Source organism: Triticum urartu, chromosome 2 (genome assembly GCF_003073215.2).
Source record: "Triticum urartu cultivar G1812 chromosome 2, Tu2.1, whole genome shotgun sequence".
NCBI lineage: Eukaryota > Viridiplantae > Streptophyta > Magnoliopsida > Poales > Poaceae > Triticum > Triticum urartu.
Window position 1 is genome coordinate 430,557,038 of NC_053023.1, and position 12,375 is coordinate 430,569,412.

Below are 12,375 nucleotides of genomic sequence, written 5' to 3' on the forward strand. Positions count from 1 at the left end.
GGCGCACCGCTTAAATACCGGCATCAGTGAGCGATCGCGTCTGCTCTGGCAGGGCATGAATGCGGGCGCTGACCAAAATCACGTGGGAGGGGGAAGAATTTTTGGTAGGTCAAGGTGGTCAGAAACGGGCGGGTGATTGGTCCGGAGTCCGGACTCTAGCAAACCTTCCCGGTTTTACGGGAGAAAACACATTTGGACCACGCCGCACATCGATACAAGACTATGTTCGATGATTTTCGCGGTCCAGACAGTCACAGGAGGTTTAAAAGTCGGAGTTGGAGATGCCCTTAGGACCAACATGCGGTAGTGTGTAATCACCTTTTTGATGTTTATAATCACCAATGGTGTGTTTCTGTCGAGACACTTAGCCATTACGAGCGTTTCCAATCATCCACGGCGTAATGACTAATTTGGCATTACGAGTTTCCCTTTGGTCTCCATTACGTGAAGAGGCGTCGGAAGGGCAAAGGCAAAATGCTACTGGTGTTGCGGGTGAACTTTCTTTTAATGTACTGCTCATCATCTACTTTCAACCGATTGTGGATTCAGTCTTGGCGGCAAAGGTGTCTTTGATATTTGCTTGTGCACATCCGCTTCATAAACAACACACCGACTTTCCGATTCGTCGCCGTAGCCGTAGTGTTATTGCCCTCTGCAGAAAGATACATACTAGTACTAATTCTTTTGGAAAATGCTTACAAACAGTCGGATGATTTTCAGGCATTGCCAGCCGGGTCCGGCGCCATCCGATCCCATCCGATCGTGTGGCGCAGCGCCTCTGTGTCTGGCACGTGAAGATAGTGCATCTATCTTACTCTTTGCCACGCGTATGAAGCTGATGGTCCCCGTGACAGCCTTAGGTCCTTTTTTACACTTATACTTCGCAGGTAGTGCTTGCATGTACCTATACATGTAATGGCACAAATAATCTCAAGAGGAGCGCATAGCAAGCACCAAACGAGGACTGTAAAACCGCATCTTCACAGGTGTTGGTTTGACCTGATACTAGCAAGCTCATGTAGTAAAGGTTGTTTGGATATAGCGCTACCACAATTCCACATAAAATCGTGGCTCCTTTTCTTTATCCCCACCCCTCTAGCAATACTCAGAGAAGCATCCTAACGCCGCCGCCGCCCTCTTCGAAGCATGACATCGCAGCATCACTAGAGGTAGGCCGGCCGTTATTGCCACATCGCCACGGCCGTCGAAGAATGGCGTCGCAACATCGTCGAAGCAGCCGTGTCGTCGTCGCAACACTGTCGTGATCACGAAGAATGCCATCTCAACACCATTGAAGTAGTCGGGCCTCCGTAACAGCATCGCCGAGGTCGTCGAAGCACGACATCGCAACATCGCCACGATTGTCTGAAGCACGATCCCGCATCATGTCCTTGACCTTCAGAGCATGATGTCGTAGCATTCATCAGTTGTCGAAGCACACGACGGGTATTCGAAGCATGTCACTGTGCCGTCGTCGCGGCTATCACAACACGCATCATAGCATCATGGCGGCCATCGAAGCATGTCGTCACTGCATCGCCACAATCGTCGAAGCACATCCCGCGTATTCAAAGCATGTCACCATGGGATCGTCGCGACCGTCACAACACGCATCGTACCATCACCACGGCCATCGAAGCATGGCATCACTGCATCGCCACGATTATCAAAGCACACCATGGGCGTTTCAAAGCATGTCGTCGTGCCATTGTCGCGGTTGTCGTAACATGCCTCGTAGCATCACCGCAGACGTCAAAGCATGTCATCACTGCATTGCCACGGTTGTCGAAGCACACCACACGCGTTTCAAAGCATGTCATCGTGCCATCGTCACGGTCGTCGTAACATGCCTCGTAGCATCACCGCAGTCGTCAAAGCATGTCATTGTAGAATCATCAAAGTAGCCAGGATACTGTCGCGGTGGCGGCGTGAGGCTGGTCCGGCGTTGCTGCAACGGCACGGCCGAGTCATAAACCAATGTTGCGACGGCGGGGCTCAACTGCGCGATGGATGCTGTGATGGTGGCTTTGGCAGCAATGTTGATGTTTGAGACGATGACACCATGTTGCGAACTAGTGCTGCGACGGCGGCTCGAGCTGCTCCGACGATACTATGATGGAGCCGCCGTGTTGCGAACTAGTGCTGCGACGGCGACTCAACAAACATCACGACGGCTCAGGATACTCCGGTGATGTTGCGACCAGACGTCGTGCTACGAGCGGTGCCGCGACGACCGACGATGTGCTGTGACAGCGCCGCTGTGCTTCAAGCCGATGCTACGAGCCTGCGACAACCGGCAACGTGTTGTGAGGCAGTGCTGCGACGGTGCCGCCATGCTGCAAGGCCGATGCTGCAAACCGGGCGGCGACACTCCGGCGAGGCTCCGACAAAGCTTCGATCTGGTGCCGCTGGGATGTTGTCGAGTTGTTTGTTGCACAGATAGAGAAAGACGACGACTGAGTCATGGGCTCGTGGATGTGGGAGCTTGAACGGATGGCTGAGATGACGTGCATGCAACGGCTGACTAGGCGGATGTTGTTCCGCTGCATGGCATCCGGATGGCGCCTAGGGGCCGCCAATTCTTTTGGATTGAAGAAAGCGTCAGGTGAGACCATGTAAACACACTAGACGCTGCATCAACATCAATCCCTTACGCAAAACACCCTATCAGGTGAGATCCTCTTAACACACTAGACGCTGCGTCAGCATCATTCCACTCTCCAAACTATTTAAAAATAATAAGAGAAGCAACGTCAACCGATTGATTTCTGTGCCAGCCGTCCGATCCCGTGCTGCATAGCCATTGGATGGGTCATCAACACAATGTCCTCCACGTCGTTCTCACCAACACAACCACAACTTCATCCTGTTCTCGCTGTAGCACCACAACATCACGCTCCGTTGCCCCTGGCTCCCCGGCAGTCACTCGTACACGCCGATCCATGTCGGTCCATGGCATCAAAGCATATCTTCCTTGTAGCAGTTGCATTGGCCATGCAGCAGCACAGGGCCTCTGCAACATCACCTTTTGTGACTTCGATAGCATGTCATCCTCACAACATTGGCGACTAGGAGACATGCGGCTGCAACATCGACCCTAGCCGCAACTTTCGACCAATTTGTGGCATCGGCACCGCGCACAATTGCGCTGCTCGGCGTCATCCCTCCCCGTTTACAACAACAATGATGTTGCGTGGCGAGGGATGTCGTAGTGGTTGTTGTGTTACCCTCCGACATGTAGCGCAGTGGACGTTGCAGTGAAGGGGGTGCAGAGGCGGTGGTTGATACCACCCTCTCTCCTTTGCAACAATGATGCTGATGCAGACACATGTTTTTGCAACATTAGTAGTGTTGGGTCGTAGAACTCTGTTAGCGGGATGGTTGCCGACGAAGGGAGGCTGGAGGAGCATGGTGGTGGGGACAATGGAAAGCATGTGAAGAAGAAGGCATGAGGGGGGAAGATGTGGATGAGATTCGTTGGGGGAGAAGACAAGGCTGACTGGCTAAGTGTACGGCTGGCCCACAAGAGACACGTGTCATGCCTGAAAGGGGACCAAAGCAGTCAAAAAAATAAACCGGATAAAGGAAAATGTTCTCTCCTACCTTATGTATAAACCGGATAAATTTTTTCCTCCCATATACAGTTTTATCCACCGGTTTTCCATGAAAACCACCTCAACTACCCCACATTGTAATTACTTAGCAAATATATTTTTTGATAAGCCAATAAAGTGGTTACCTGACAAGTTTTTACCAGATTTATAATTATATTTCCTTTACATAATCAAAATAATATAGGTTGGTAAATCACAGGACCAGCCTAATAGCAGAATATTTATGTTTTGGTTGCAACGCACGGACACACCCTATGAAATGCACGCATGCAAACCCTATCATATGAGCATCTTTGAGAGACGGAGCCAACAGATCATCTTGAGATCAACCAAGTATCACAAACGTCTTCGTAGTCAACGAGAACGCCTCCTTTCACTAAACGCACATTGCCAAAAAAACTGAAATAAATCAGAAAAATGCAAGCACCGATGTTAAATTTAGGATTTATACACCGATAATCAAGGATACAACTGTCCTCGTAACCAACCAACTACAAGTTGATTAGGTACTGGCCTCACTTGAAAAGGGTAATGGTACAAAGCGCCTTCGTGAAAGTAACACTTTGCTCCGGGTTTACGTACGAATGACATATCTTGCACTCAAAACCACCGATGGGCGCGTCCGGTACCCTCGGCCGTCCATTCTGCCGCCATCTAGAAAACTGCAAGGAAAGCCGGCGTCAGCGGGAGAAGCTTCGCGCGCCCTGCATGCCTCCAGTCGCCTGGGACTCGGACTGGGAGAGGATATCCTGCGGCATAAACCTCCGATGCTCGTCCCCGTCAGCTCCGATTCGCGTCCAACATCCAAACCTAACGCGACCTGTCCCGGAGATGTGTAAATCTTATCGCTTAACCTCCGCCCCTTTCTATTCTCACGTTTATTGCACGTTAGACACGAAGGAACAGGCAAAGCGTGTGTATATATAGCCTGCGTCCTCCCCGACGCCTCTCCCACATCCACGGCCACGCAAGGGTCCATAAGTATTCGTCGTTTAACCGCCTCGATCAGCCCCGGTTGGCGCGAGTCAGCGGTCGCACGTCGCCGCGGCCAGCCGAAGCACGCTCTTTCTTCGGCTTTGTCGGCGTACACACATGGCCCAGCCCAAAGCCGTGCGCGCCGCCGCCGTGCCGGACATCGCCGCGCAGCTCGACCTCGCCTCCGCGTGCATCAACGGTACGTGCGTCAGCGTGCGCGTGACTGAAATGCATGCGTGCGTCGTCGGTGGATGTATAGCCTCATTGTATATCTTGTCCGTGTTGCCATGCAGGCGCCGAGTCGATGATGGCGGCGCCGGCTGCCGGGGGGAGGCCGCCGCTGGTGGTGGTCGGCCACCGTGGGAAGGGGATGAACGCGCTGGCGTCCCCGGACGAGCGGCTGCGCGAGGTGAAGGAGAACTCGGTGCGGTCCTTCAACGACGCCGCGCGCGTCGCCGGCGTCGGCTACGTCGAGTTCGACGTCCAGGTAAACTATTACAGCCGCAACCACGTACCCATTAGGATTAGGCATTAGCCGAACCCCGACGGAAGTCTCGATCGAGCTGGCGTTGGTGAGCGGTGCCATGTGCAGCTCGGTCCTCTCCTTGGGCGGTGGGTGGCACGGGCCGGGGCAGGCTGTCTCCAGGTGCTGGCGACGCGCGTGTACAGCACTACAAATTAGGCGACGTAGTATCTGGCCATGGATAACATTTGTCAGGCTCCTAATTTTTTTTTGAAACAAGATCGGGCTCCTAATTTGACCGTGTATTTCCTTTATTAGTTCGGTCCAGCACAGAAGAGACTCCATTCCATCCGGATTATTTTTAGCCTAGTGTGGAGCTCGAGAGCTTTTTTTTTCTCCTTCTCTCCAGGGCTTTTTTTTTTTGAAACTCTCCAGGGCTTTTTTTATTACTACTTATTTTATGATATTCCTGCGCTCAAACAGACCTGGCAAGCTATAGACGCGTCACATCTCACATGCATATATGCGTTGTTTCATTTTCTCCCGCAACTGCAAAAGCGTGAAGTGTGACGGTTTTTAAAAACGTCACATTCCATTTTGTTCTTCAGGTGACCAAAGATGGCTGCCCGGTCGTCTTCCACGACAATTTTATCTTCACCGAACAAGATGTAAGTTTCCAACTTCCGACCAACTTTTCACTGCACAAAAGAAGAAGAAGAAAAGAAGCATGCACCATCCCGATGGCGGATCGATGCTGCGACTGCGAGGTCTCACGAAACAATGACCGTAATTTCAGGGCAAAATCTGCGGGAAGCGCGTCACTGATCTTCCACTGGTCGAGTTCCTCTCCTACGGCCCTCAGAAGGACCAGGACAAGGTACACAGAACAGAACAACCGAGAACTGCAACCATATGACAGACGACACGCACCCTCTGGACAACCGTGACATCTGACTAGCATCTTGATTCAGGTCGGGAGGCCATTGCTGCGGAAGCTCAAGGACGGCAGGATACTGAGGTGGGACGTGCGTTCCGACGAACCCCTCTGCACGCTGCGGGAGGCGTTCGAGGGCGTCGACACGCGCGTCGGCTTCAATGTCGAGCTCAAGTTTGACGATGATCTCGTGTACCAGGAGGAGGAGCTCGCCGGCGTCCTGCAAGCCATCCTAAAGGCAAGAAGCTAGCAGCATAATGACCATCTTTTCTTTCTGTAATGGTCTGAAGATACATGTCGATTAACAACCGTGGTCTGTTTGTTTCGTTCAGGTTGTTTTTGAGCATGCCAAGGACAGGCCCGTCATTTTCTCCAGCTTCCAGCCCGACGCCGCGCAGCTTATGCGAAGACTGCAAGACCAGTACCCTGTAAGTGAACTTACTGTACAAGATAATCAAAATTCCCTGCAGATAGCATAGCATTTTCGGGCCGCGAACAGTGACTGACCTTCCAAAGCTACCGTGCAAATCTGATTTACCAGGTTTACTTCCTGACGGTTGGAGGGACGCAGCTCCACGCCGACGCACGGCGGAACTCGCTGGAGGAGGCTGTCAGGCTGTGCCGCGCCGGCGGCCTGCAGGGCATCGTGTCGGAGGCCAGGGCGGTGTTCCGGCACCCGTCGGCGGTAGCCAGGGTCAAGGAGTCCGATCTCTCCCTGCTCACCTACGGGCAGCTCAAGTAAGCCTGCAGCGACCCGCAAGTTTGCACCGGACTAGTTTGTCTATCTGCGACTGTAGAAGATACTGAATCCGATGTTGGTGCAGCAACGTGCCGGAGGCGGTGTACATGCAGCACCTGATGGGGGTGGACGGCGTGATCGTCGACCTGGTGCAGGAGATCGCCGAGGCCGTCTCGGAGTTCGCGGCCGTGGTGGCGCCGGAGCCCAGCCCCGAAGAAGGCCAGGCCGGGAGGTTGGGACCGGATAGGGCTGCGCCGGCGAAGAAGACGCCCAACTTCTCGCAGCGGGAGATTTCCTTCCTGCTGAGGCTCATACCCGAGCTCGTACAGTAGCGCGTCTTCTTCTCGGATAGTACTGTAATATCCACGGTGCGCCCGTGTAGGTTGACCAATCTTTGACACCTCGGAACTGAAACCCCAAGGCCCGGATGCGGCATGTAAATCAGGGCCACCACGACCCGTCCGATTGTTTGCATCAAGGTGAAATCCACCAGTTTCTGTGTGCATGTGTAAATCTTGGGCGTGTGGCCATTGAGTGTTTTGTATTGTATTGCTATTTTTTCAAAACGGATGCAAAATTTTTGCCTTGTAAATTAATATTAAGGAGAACATAATTGTCCGTTTAATTAACGAAAACCCAGATAAAAGATGTTACATGCTTGGCCCTTAAGGGCAACCAAGCCACAACCCCATTATACAAGTGGACTGCTCTCAAAACGCGAACCAACTTGTAGTTGGATGGTTAGAGGGACTATGGTATCCGCATCTTAATCTTTCGGAGGTGCCCATAGGGACAGGGTGTGCGTGTGTGCGTTTATAGGGGTGAGTGTATGCGCGTGTATGAGTGTTTGTCTTTGTACTGATGTTCAAGAAAAAAGTGGACTGCTCTCAAAGCATAAGTGTAGCGACCAGACCTCAAACGGTCCAATCTCTGTGCTCAGGTGTTATCCCTGGATCAGTAATACTGACACCACATAGTACTTGAAGGATTTATAACAGAGTAGCAATCACACACTTATTACATCGAAAGTCTCAAAAGAGAACTTATTACAATAAATATGGCTTAAGGCCATCTAATAACGATAACAGCGGAAGGCTTGGAAGATAAGTGAGTCCATCAACTCCAACGGCATCACTGAGTATAGAACCACGACCTAAAAACTCCTTAATCGTCGTCCGAAAAGTCTGCAACATTAACGTTGCAGCCCGAAATGGGTCAGCACATGGAGTATGCAGGTCAGCACATGGAATATGCTGGCAAAGTAACACATAGAGAGTAATGGAATGAAACAGCTACTATATGCATATTTGGCTGGTGGAAAGCTCTATGGTTACAGTTTTGCGTAAAGCCAATTTTTCCCTACTGCAAAGGAATAAATTTTATTTAACTATCATGGTGTGTTAAACATTGAGAATGGTTGACAGCATTCTCAATCCCAATTAAGCATCATCATTAAAACCCACAAAATTAATTTAGAGTAACATGTTGAGATTCACATGATAATCCAGGTACTAGATACTCAAGATGTCCATAACCGGGGACACGGCTAACCATGATTAGTTTATACACTCTGCAGAGGTTTGCGCACTTTTCCCCACAAGACTCGATCGCCTCCGTTTGGTTTCTCGCACTACATGGTGTTTGAGAAGACGGATGACCGAGACATAGTCTTTCAGAAGCGCTAGCACCTTACGATCGGGTAGACCGTACACCTACTTTCCCCTACATCTGCTAGTCTACCACTGTAAGAGTTCGCACAACTTAATCAACTATGCTAGAGCCCATAATAGCTTGTGGCTGCACACGGAAGTTTCTAGCATGAATAATCTCATGATCCCTTTGAGCCTGGGTGGCGGTCCAAAAGAAAACAGGCAATCGCTGGAATACCCAGGTGCCTCAATCCACCCAGATGTGTGTTTAAGTTGCCACCTTAAATAACCATTAATTAACATCTCACATCTGTCATGGATACACTCATCCCAATCCACGTCTACTAGCATAGCATGGCATAATAAGCAAACGTAGAAGTAACTCCCAAAGGTTTGATAATAAACAGGTAATAGGTTCTACCTCATCTACTTCCCAAACCCACAATTTAATTAGATCCTAATCATGCAATGTGTGAGGATTGATCTAATGCAATAAAACTGGGTTGTGGGAAAGCATGATCAAAGTGTTACTTGCCTTGCTGATGATCCGGAACCTAGCGATTCGAAGTAGCAAGCGGCGCACTCCGGGTACTCTATCGCAAACAAACAAGCATACAATACGTACTCAACTAATGCACAGGTAAAAATCAAATAAGAGATCTAACCAGAAAGTTCAACTTAAGAACTCCGGTTGGCAAAAAGAATCAAAACGAACGAAGCAACGAAAGACAAACGGCAAAAGAAAAAGGCTTTGTTTACTATTCTAGATCTAGGGAAATTTTTACAGTGGCAAAAACTTGTTTGAGTTGGTTAAACGGAAAGAGGGTTTCGAGACGAAACTCCAGGCGCTTGAATCGCCTGATTCCGATAAACGAGCGAAAAGTTAGACTAAAACGAAAATCGCGATCAGAAAAATCGCGGATTTAATCCGAGAAAAAGAAAAACGATGAACGTTCGTTAAAACGAATGAACGGACGAATGCTCGCTAAATAAATAAAACGGAAAACCAATTTATTTAAAAAAACTGAAACTAAAAAAACGAACAAAACCATCGGAAAACCGAACGGTTTTTCGAAAAACCGAACGGTTTTTCGGAAAAAAACCCGGTGGCGGCGAGGTCTACCTCCGGCGACGAATCCGGCGGGCGGCGGCGGTGCTCCGACGGCGGCGTGGCGCAGCGGCGAGGGGCGGCGCGGCGGCGAGGTGCGGCGGCAAAGGCGGCGGCGACGCGGGGCTAGGGCGGCTAGGGTTTGAGGGGGGGGGGTCCGGCTGGGCCTCCCCGGCTTATAAAGCCGGACAGGCCTAGTGTCTGGGTCGAACACGGCCCGTTAGGTCGGTTGTGTTTTTTTAAATAGTTACGCTCAGAAAAAAACAAAAGGAATACTAAACGGACTCCAAAAATCCAGAAATAAATTTTCCCCGACTTCTAAAATCAAGCCGCACAGGATGAACATTTATTTGGGGCTTAAATGCAATTTTGAAAAACGCGATTTTTTTCCTAAATTCAAATAAAATTTTAATTGATTTTTTTTAAATCCTCAATATTTCTTTATTTTGGTAAAGTCATTTTATTCCCTCTCTCATATTTTTGTAATAGAAATAATCGAAGATAAAATAAATAAAATCAAATAATCCTATTTTCAAAATTTGAGACAACTCAATTATGAAAATAACGAAATCCCCAACTCTCTCCAAGGGTCCTTGAGTTGCGTAAAATTTCTAGGATCAACCAAAATGCAATAAATATGATATGCAATGATGATCTAGTGTATAACATTCCAAATTGAAAATTTGGGATGTTACAAACCTACCCCCCGTTAAGATGAATCTCGCCCTCAAGATTCGGGTTGGCTAGAAAATAGGTGAGGGTGGTCCTTCAACAATTCTTCCTCTCGTTCCCAGGTGGCTTCGTCCTCCGTGTGGTGGCTCCACTGAACCTTGCAAAACTTGATAACCTTGCTGCGGGTGACTCGACTGGCATACTCTAGAATCTTAACTGGTTTCTCCTCATAGGTCAAATCACTGTCCAATTGAATTGCTTCCAGCGGCACTGTGTCTCTCAGCGGTATATCAGCCATCTCTGCGTGGCACTTCTTCAACTGGGAAACGTGGAGCACGTCGTGAATTCCTGACAATCCTTCGGGCAATTCTAATTTATAGGCAACTTCTCCCATATGCTCCAAAACCTTGTATGGGCCTACAAAACGTGGCGCTAACTTTCCCTTAACTCCAAAGCGCTTAACTCCTTGAAGTGGTGATACTCGAAGATAAATCTGTCTCCAACTTCGTAAACTGTCTCCTTGCGTTTAGAATCTGCATAGCTCTTCTGCCTGGACTGGGCTACCTTGAGCCTATCATGAATCAATTTCACTTTCTGTTCTGACTCCTTAATCAGATTTGGTCCAAACAACTGGCGGTCTCCAACTTCATCCCACGGTAATGGGGTCCTGCACCTCCTTCCGTACAAGGCTTCGAAAGGGGCCATCTTCAAACTGGATTGATAGCTGTTGTTGTAAGAGAACTCTGCATATGGCAAATTCTCGTCCCAGCTAGATTCGTAATCTAGCGCACAAGCTCTTAGCATATCCTCCAAAATCTGATTGACTCTCTCAGTCTGTCCATCAGTGTGCGGGTGGAAAGCTGTGCTAAACTCCAGTCTGGTTCCCAAAGTTTCATGCAACTGATTCCAGAACTTTGAGGTAAATTGGGTTCCTCTATCTGATACTATGCTCCTTGGAACTCCATGCAGATAAACAATTCTAGTCATGTATATCTTTGCCAACTTTGCACTGGTATAGGTAGTCTTCACTGGAATGAAATGAGCTACCTTTGTTAAACGATCGACTACAACTCATATCGAGTCATAGCCTGAACGTGTTCTGGGTAATCCGGTAATAAAATCCATGCCTAACTTATCCCACTTCCATTCGGGTATCGACAATGCCTGTAGCAATCCTGCTGGCTTCTGATGCTCTGCCTTTACTCTCTGACATACATCACAAACCGGTACATATTCTGCAATATCCTTCTTCATTCCGGTCCACCAAAAAATATCCTTCAAAGCCAAATACATCTTGGTATTTCCTGGGTGAATCGAATACGGTGAATCATGGGCCTCTTGTAAAATTAACTTCCTGATCTCCGAATCATTTGGTACATAGACACGGTCTTCAAACCATAAGGTATCGTGCTCATCCTCACAAAATCCCTTAGCCTTTCCTTTGCTCATTTTCTCCTTTATAGCGGCAATCTCCTTATCAGTCTTTTGATCTTCTCTGATCTTATCCATCAAGGTAGACTGAATCTCCAATGCTGCTACATGGCCTCTTGGAACTATTTCCAAACATAGCTCTCGAAGATTTTCGGCTAACTCCCTTAGTAAATCTCCCGTCATTAGGGTGTTGACATGGCTCTTACGGCTTAACACGTCAGCTACTATGTTAGCCTTTCCGGGGTGATAATGCAATTTCATATCATAATCCTTGATGAGCTCCAACCATCTCCTTTGTTTGAGGTTCAACTCCTTCTGTGTGAAAATATACTTCAAACTCTTATGATCCGTGTACACATCGCAATGGTTTCCAATCAGAAAATGTCTCCAAGTCTTCAATGCATGCACTACGGCTGCTAACTCCAAGTCATGCGTAGCATATTTCAACTCATGAGGCTTAAGCTGTCGTGAGGCATAGGAAACAACTCTTCCTTCCTGCATAAGCACTGCTCCAAGTCCTCGACGTGAAGCGTCAGAATACACCTCATAATCCTTGGTCTGATCCGGTAAAATCAACACCGGTGAGGTAACCAAATGTTTCTTCAACTCCTGGAAACTAGCCTCACATTCCTCAGTCCATATGAACTTGGTATCCTTCTTCAACAACTCCGTCATAGGCTTCGCAATCTTTGAGAAATTCTCAATAAACCTCCGGTAGTATCCTGCGAGTCCAAGAAAACTCCGGATCTCTCCAACTGTTGTTGGCGCTTCCCACTTGGTCACAGTATCA

At 48.8% G+C, this 12,375-nt stretch overlaps 1 protein-coding gene across 1 annotated transcript; it reads left to right on the top strand.

Annotated features, from left to right (window-relative positions):
• Window positions 1-4,547: 4,547 nt before the first annotated feature.
• On the top strand, window positions 4,548-7,230 carry LOC125541632 (glycerophosphodiester phosphodiesterase GDPD2-like). Its single transcript, XM_048704988.1, has 8 exons — window positions 4,548-4,788; window positions 4,883-5,076; window positions 5,661-5,720; window positions 5,849-5,929; window positions 6,024-6,224; window positions 6,319-6,414; window positions 6,528-6,724; window positions 6,811-7,230. Exons 1-8 carry the CDS (start codon window positions 4,707-4,709, stop codon window positions 7,055-7,057), a joined length of 1,158 nt encoding a protein of 385 aa, XP_048560945.1. The 5' UTR covers window positions 4,548-4,706; the 3' UTR covers window positions 7,058-7,230.
• The last annotated feature ends 5,145 nt before the right edge of the window (window positions 7,231-12,375 follow it).

Bases quoted from the DNA above. Each gene is read 5' to 3' on its own strand.
- LOC125541632 (XM_048704988.1), top strand. From the start codon at position 4,707: ATGGCCCAGCCCAAAGCCGTGCGCGCCGCCGCCGTGCCGGACATCGCC. The intron at 5,721-5,848 runs GTAAGTTTCCAA...CCGTAATTTCAG, and splicing joins TTATCTTCACCGAACAAGAT to GGCAAAATCTGCGGGAAGCG. The intron at 6,725-6,810 runs GTAAGCCTGCAG...ATGTTGGTGCAG, and splicing joins CTCACCTACGGGCAGCTCAA to CAACGTGCCGGAGGCGGTGT.